General features: G+C 39.6%; 1 protein-coding gene across 4 annotated transcripts in view; it reads right to left on the bottom strand.

Moving 5' to 3' along the window:
* Positions 1-7,716, bottom strand: part of LOC103479174 (cAMP-specific 3',5'-cyclic phosphodiesterase 4C-like) — a 143,180-nt gene that overhangs the window by 48,025 nt on the left and 87,439 nt on the right. The window contains exon 1 of one of the 4 annotated variants that reach the window (XM_017310109.1): positions 4,592-4,753. The exons of the other annotated variants lie outside the window; for them this stretch is intronic. Within the exon in view, the coding sequence (XP_017165598.1) occupies positions 4,592-4,719 (128 nt within the window). The 5' untranslated portion in view covers positions 4,720-4,753. Of the gene's footprint in view, positions 1-4,591; positions 4,754-7,716 lie in introns of those variants that run through there. 4 annotated transcript variants of the gene reach the window in all.

Genomic DNA, 7,716 nt, shown 5'->3' with positions numbered 1-7,716 from the left:
TGGAACACAAAATGTCACTAAAATCACTGTCCTTCTAAAATCTTTCAGAAAATCGTAAAAATGCACTGAATCGTATCGAATTGTATCGCTCAACAAATATCGTGATACATATCGTATTGTGACCAGAATATCGTAAATCATATCATGAAATTATTGTATCAATACACCCCTAATATATATATAATATACTTTTGTCATAGCACCCCCAAGAACTTAAAACTACTTTCACCCCTGGTGCTAACTAAACTGAGCATTCACCGTTTAAATATGCACAGCTCTGTGCTATGCTAGCTGCAGCATGGCACAAATCGAGGGGGAGGAAGGATGAGCAGCACCACATGAGATTGTGATTGTCACTGCCCTGAGAGAAGGCAGAGGAAAAATATTTTTCACAGATTACTTCTCATACCATACTGTCACAACATAGTGAGTTTTAAAAAATATGTGAAAAAAATATTTATATACTGCAGCTTTAATTTCACTCAGTAGAGGACAGGTTAGGAGGGACGTGGGTTAGAGCTGCTGCTGACTGACTCATCTGTTAAGTGGTAAAAAGTAAAAGTGACAAGTTAAATATATGAATATGTTGGTAATTTGTTTTCTTAATTCATTAAATGCTAGTGAAAAGGAGGTAAACAGTAGTTTGTAGCTAAGCTAATTATGCTAAATGGTTGATAATCTCACACGGTCTACTCACCTCTCTTGGAGAAGAACTGGGTTATAAACACTCTTGCCTTTTTCTCTCTCTCCCTCTCTTTTTCTTGAAAACGTGATTTTCTAACTTTTCTTAGCATAGTAACTGCCACAATCATTCGTGTCTTCCACTGACTGCTGCTGAACAGCGTCACTCTCAAGCGATCCAAGCAGGAACGAACCATTTAACGCAGATAGAGGGTGTTCAGGGCAAATATGGATGTGTTTTTTGATCTGGGAGTGGGGACATTAAATTTTTACTGCTAAAAACAATCTTTGAAAATACAATATGCTTGATTTTGTAACTAACAGGGCCCCGATTTTTTTATTTTATTTCTATGAACAAAAAATAAATAATTAAATGTGGAGGGCCCTGACCAACAGGGGGCCCTCCACAAGAATTGTCATCACTTTTCCCTCTATACTGTGCCCCTGCTGTCTGGTTTGTTAAGAAAACTACATTTTATGTTTTTGTTTTTTGTTTTCAAAATGTCCATCAGTGTCAGAGCTGCAAAATGTCTCTTTATGGGTTTCAGCACAAAAAGTTGATGGATAAACAGACTGTGGATGTGCTGTTCATTATTGCCTAGAAGGGAATTGCACCCCACTAGAGGAGTAAAGTGTTTAGATATTGTTCTAAGGAAAACATCTGCAAGCTTAATCAGGACTAAACTTCTCTACATAAGAGCAGTATGTTTTTTATGGTATACAGATTCATTAACTCACTGTGGGCACAAACGGCACATTTATTTTTGGCTTTCTGTAATAAAAAAAAAACAGTTTTATACATCATGCAACTTTGACTTGTTTTAAAAACCAGAATTGTTACACATCCATCCATTTTCTATATACCCTTGTCCCTAGTGGGGCCGGGAGGGTTGCTGGTGCCCATCTCCAGCTAACATTCCGGGCAAGAGGCGGGATGCACCTTGCACAGGTCACCAGTCTGTCGCAGGGCAACACAGAGACAAACAGAACAAACAACCATGCACGTACACTTAAGAATTGGTGCACAATGAAGTCTAAATTAATTGTTCCCTAATCCACAAATGTTCAAAATTACATCCATCCATCCATCCATCCATTTTCTTGACGCCCTTGTCCCTTAGTGGGGTCGGGAGGGTTGCTGGTGCCCATCTCCAGCTAACGTTCCAGGCGAGAGGCGGGGTCACCCTGGACAGGTCGCCAGTCTGTCGCAGGGCAACACAGAGACACACAGGACAAACAACCATGCACACACACACTCACACTTAGACAGACCAATTAACCTGACAGTCATGTTTTTTTGGACTGTGGGAGGAAACCGGAGAACACCCACGCATGCACAGGGAGAACATGCATACTCCATGCAGAAAGACCGGGGCTGGGAATCGAACCCAGAACCTTCTTGCTGCAAGGCAACAGCTCTACCAACTGCACCACTGTGCAGCCCTCAAAATTACACATTCACACTAATAGCTGGTTTAAAATTCCTTATCAAGATGCACCAGCCACAGTTAGCCAGGGCTAACTTTGGCTGGACATTTCTGTGACTTAACAGCTTTTGTTAAAACAAAATATTTTTCTGTGTTGTTTGAAGAACTTGGATGAAGTTCTCCTGCATTTTTTCATCCATTCTGTGCAATGTTGTTACAGGACAATCCCACAGCATGGTGCTACCACCACTATGCATGACAGCTAGTGCTGTGCTAGGTCTGAAAGCATTAGCAAAATGACATGGAGGATCAAAGTACTGCACTTTGACTGTTTTTTTGGCATCAACACGGTCTTACTTTTACCAAGTTGTTCAACTTCAAGTCATTTTAAAGTGTGACCAAAATATGTTGAACAAACTTTTAATGTAAATGTTATCTAAAGTAAAGTTTGCACTGGATTCTTGCATGAAGATCAACATTTTACTTTAATCTTATTGGTTTTTCATTCATTGTTGTGAGACATGCTAAACAAAGACGTTCTTTGTATGATGTTTAGACCAGTCTGAGGCACAATGCTGTTCATAATGACATAGATCTGTTTGATTAGCATGCTGTCTAACATGGTGCATAGAGACTTTCCCATCCAACAATCTCTACAGTTTTGTTCAGAGGGAAAGACTTTGGAAGGGTTTTGTATTTGGGTTGTTCAAAATAAAGAAGGTACGGCTAACCTTTAAATAACAAACATTTTGCAACAAATCTGATAAACAGAAGCAGCTTAAAAAAGTGGGCAGAGGAACAGAGTGCAAGTGTATCGCTACATCTCAACTTCCCTGGAGGCATTATTAATCAAGCCTTAAACAACAACTTAACATGAAGTGGTCTGGGATATGAAATCACTGTTGCATCGACTTTAAATACACAACAGCAAGTATTTTTTATAGCAGCAATATCAGCTGAAAATCCTTATAAAGTAACAAGTTGCTATCTTCTTCTTTAGCGAGGTCATGGAATGTATTCTTGTTGTTGCATAGCTTCTCTGTTTCTGTCTCTATGCTTGTTTGAGATTTATTAAAGTTTTTTGTGGAGTATTTTGTTTATGGTATCTATAGTTACATGATACAACTGAAACAAAGGTTTAGCCACAGCACAATGGATCAAATTACAGCTAACAAGAAGGGATCCTGCATGTTTTTATGTAAAATCAAACACTATTCAAACATATTTCCTAATAGCAACAAATGTGGAATGATATAAAAATGAAAATAAAATGTTAAGTTTCTTATAATAGCAATTAAAAAAACTAAACGGAGAATAATCTGGAGGTCATCATTCAGGTCTTTAAGAGGAAACACGGCAAATAATTATTTTGGGAAATGCTGATGTGAAATATCTGATAAGGACTAACGGATGTTTTTGTAAGTTTTGCAGCCGATAAAAGTCCGCAGTTTGTAGATGTTATATAAAAAGTGGAAAAAAAAGTTTGAACCCCACGGAAGGCAAGAAATGTAAGAAATTCAGTCTTTAAAACATTAGAAACACAAAAAAACTCCCTTCCTGTTCATGCATCAAGCACAACGTTAAATACAAAGATTATTGCACATTATCTGTAAAACAATCTGGGGAACAGTCCTCTAGCTTCTTATTGCATTCCCTCTTAAAAAAATATTTTTTAACTATGTTCTGAAGAAACAGTGTTTCAAGCGAAGGCTGCAGTGTTATGGTAGATAGCGGAAGCTAATGCTAAAGTGCTAACTTAAATTGAAATTATATGTGCCCTTGAAGGACTACAACCCCCAAGCACCAAATTAATATTGACTCTTAGAAACATATTTATGTTTCATTTTGTTTTCTAATGTCCGTGCTTTATTTTGTTTCTTTACATTTTTTGTTTGAAATAGTTAGGGAACATGAGGAAAGGAAACTCAATGACTGTGTCAACAGTCTTTGTCTGCTTCAAAACAAGCAGTTAACATGAAGAATTATTAACAATCGATAACTAAAACTTCAACACAGATGTGGAACTTTATCCAACAGAAACTTTACACAACAGCCAAGTAAATTAGTGCTTCAGAATTTATCTGGAAAAAATAATTTAGCTGAAGCTAAGGGTGCTAAACGTTTTCAAAATTAGCAAAAGCGCAAAATAAGCAATTAGCTCTGCTATTGCTTATTGCTGCTATTGTCGGAAGTGTGACCACAACTTCTGAAAGTGTCATAACAAAAAAATAGAAAGTTTGTGTCCCTGTTAATGAAACTGTCATGAAGAATTAATGAGTTTCTCGGCCACATCAAATGGGAGTGATATTTTTAAAGACAAAATGACCTTTGACCTCAAGAGGTGCCTTTTTTACAAACAGAACCATGTGCAACCTCTCATAGCCAGCTGGAGCATCTATTCATACACAAATCACAGAAACCAGACGGAAAAGAAGGAAGATAAAAAGAAGTGAGTGAGAGGAAGTGAAGTAGCTCTTAATTACCGCCTGCGTTTGTGTATGATGTCTATGGGCCTGTTGACAGCGCACGGCGAGCCCCGAATGTGTCCACTCCGCACAGTTATACTCCGCTCCACAGAGTAAAAAAAGCCATAGTTCGCCGGCACACTCATCTTTTCTTTTGACTACTCTGTTTAAGTCTTCCTCACCCTCTTCTTCTCAGCCACTCTGAGGTTCTCCCTCTCTTGGTGATCCTCAGCTTGTGGCTGCTCTCATCCCTGCTTTCATCGTCTGCTTTGTGCTGTCAGGTCGTCCGTCAAACCTCTCCACAGCTTTTTGAGGGCTCTCATCCCCCCTAGCAGGAGTGGAAGGCAACTCTAGTCTAAGACAAAGTGTCAGCGACACAGAGCCAGAGCGACTGGGACGATCCGATCTGCTGGTGAAAATCTGTCTCTCCTTAGATTAGACGCGCAGATTTGGAGTTTCTGCTTTCCTGAGACTAAATTCCTCTGAGTCGTGGTCTCCCAGGAGTTTGTTGGATAGCCATAAAGGCTGAAAGAAAGCTTTTTATCACTTTCTGCACCAATCTGGCCCACATGTACATCTTGTATTTGCCCTGAGTCTAAATGTGGCTTAGACTCTACCTCTCTCACTTTCTGTCTGCTCTCTCTCTCTTCTTATGTTTCTTTCTCATCTCTGTTTGCTACACCTTTAATCACAGAACAACCTCAGAGCTTTCTCTGTTAGCGTAGGCCTGTCCTCTGCAGGAATATTCTGTCACACCCCTTAGATTGTGCACAGATCTGTGCAACCTGTTTGTGTGTGTGAAAGAGTGTGTGGTTTTTTAAACCAAGTGTGTGGGTGTGTGCGTGTGTATGCGTGCGTGTGTGTGTGTGTATGTAGGCGTGTGACTAAGCAAATGTACATCACACACAAATGGCAATGGGTTTTGAGTGAGGCTGGAGCGTAGGATAGGAAGGGGGCGGGATGTGCCTATCTTAGCTTCAGTTCTCTTTCTCCCAAACACTGTGAATCCTGAAACAGAAGGACATATTATCCTCTCCAGATGGAGTGTGTCGTGTATTGGTGTTAGTGCATGTGGTGTGTGTGTGTGTGTGTGTGTGTGTGTGTGTTTGTGTGTGTGCGTGTGTGTGTGTGTGTGTGTGTGTGTGTATGTGTCAGTAAGTCTTGTCTGTGTTCTATAAAGAGATTGAAGACGGAAGGAGTATGAAAAGGTATTATGGTAAGCAGCTCTGAAGACTCGGCTCACTGCGATCACATACACACAAGCATTTACTCTCAACATGTACAACTAGACTAGCTCAGGCATGAGCATACAGTCCCCCACTGCCGGCCGCAGACTCCATAAATGTAAAAACTAAATTTGAAACCCCAGCTGGCCAGCCTTCTGAGCTTTTCATAAAAGTACAGGACATATCTGATTAAAGATGCCATGATTACTGAGGGCCAGTAATTGATTTTCAAACCCAAAAGAAAGGTTTTTACAAGCTACATTAAACATGTCTTAAAAATATCTTTTCTAATGACAGTTGAAGCTAAACTCAATTTAAACACAATTTGTTGTTCATATCTGGCCTCTATTCCAGAATGATAGTGTACAGTCATACAGCAGCCAAGAACATGTCCACTCAACCTGCCAAGTGCTGATCCACAGGAGATGGGAGAATGCACAACAATCCCAGTTCATTAAGTATAAATATGCCTTGAACCTTTTCTCATTTTGTCACATTACAACCACAAACAAATGCATTTTTAATGGATTTTATGTAATAGACTGAAGCAAAAGGTAGAAAGAAATATCAAATAAAATCCTTATAAATGCATTGAAATATAAAATGACAAAATGTGACAAGGTTCAAGGGGTATGGATACTTTTGCAAGACACGTTATGTTGCCATGTCAACATCAGCCACTGGTGTGAAAAGGACAATAAATATAATCCAGATCTGACTGAAACCAAGCACACAAACTCGGCTTTGCAGGCCAGGGACTCGTCAGTCACATGGTGCCACACCCAAAGGAAGGATCTGATCTGTCCTTTCATACACAGATGGCTGAATAATGGAGCTAACACAGGCCTTTGTTGTGACAACCTGTTGAGTTCTTTTAGCTGAAACTGAAAAAAAAGAAAAAGAATGTGCCTGCATTGAAACAGCTGATTAATTGTACATACAGTACACGCAGTATGAAGTAAGGTTTTACCTACTTTAGATATTGTTAACAGTGGCCACGGATGGATTGTAAAGGTGAGGGATAATAACCACTCCAGGAGGGAATAATGTTGATCTTCTTTTAATGAAAATCACCGAGCAGGAGTACAACTGGATAGTTTATGTGCTCTAACGGCGATGCAGACAAACTTTACACGTCCACACCAGAGTCAGCGAGCATCCAGAACTAAAACAAAAACATTCCCCCCAGAACACACAACCGCTGCATGCAGATTTTCGTTAACGAAGTAAATGAACAGTAACGCACTTAAACTCAGATCAGCCTAGTCAGTATGGGAAATAAAGCAGAGATAAGCAGATGCATACAAGTACTACAATATTTTATGTAATCCTTTGTTGTGATGCTGAGCTTCTGTGTCTGTGGTGCATTACCAAGACTTCCATTTAAGGAAATGTAGGAAAGGCTTATCAGCAGGGACCATCAAACCTGACAACATGATGTACAACCCCACAGTAAAAGAGCTTTCTGGGATCTGAATTGCAATATTTTATAAATTCAATCAAACTATTTCATCTCCTATCTAGTGTTGAACTTTTACTTGCCAAAGTAGGATTAGTTCTTCTCTCTTGCTATGCCTCTTTTCTCTTACTGCATCTTTGTTAACAGCATTCATGCACCCACTGACTGACTGTAGTTCCTCTAGTTTTGCTCTGGATAATGTCCTATGCCTGTTTTTTTTACAGTGTGGAGCATGCTTCCCCTAGGAGGCACCAGATTTCTTCAGGGGTTGCTACATGAGGGGGAAAAAAATACAAACCAGAAAAAGCAAATGCAAACACTTAACTGCCTTCAACAAGCCTATGCCATAGACAAAATGCATAGAATTTTAGTAGTTAAAGCTATGATGTATAAACCTAGGTCTCTAGGTAACCCACTGATCGCATCAAACCACCCCTGTATGTTGGCTTCATGCTCTG

The sequence above is a fragment of the Poecilia reticulata genome, linkage group LG17 (assembly GCF_000633615.1).
Source record: "Poecilia reticulata strain Guanapo linkage group LG17, Guppy_female_1.0+MT, whole genome shotgun sequence".
NCBI lineage: Eukaryota > Metazoa > Chordata > Actinopteri > Cyprinodontiformes > Poeciliidae > Poecilia > Poecilia reticulata.
This window is presented reverse-complemented; position numbering and strand designations above follow the sequence as displayed.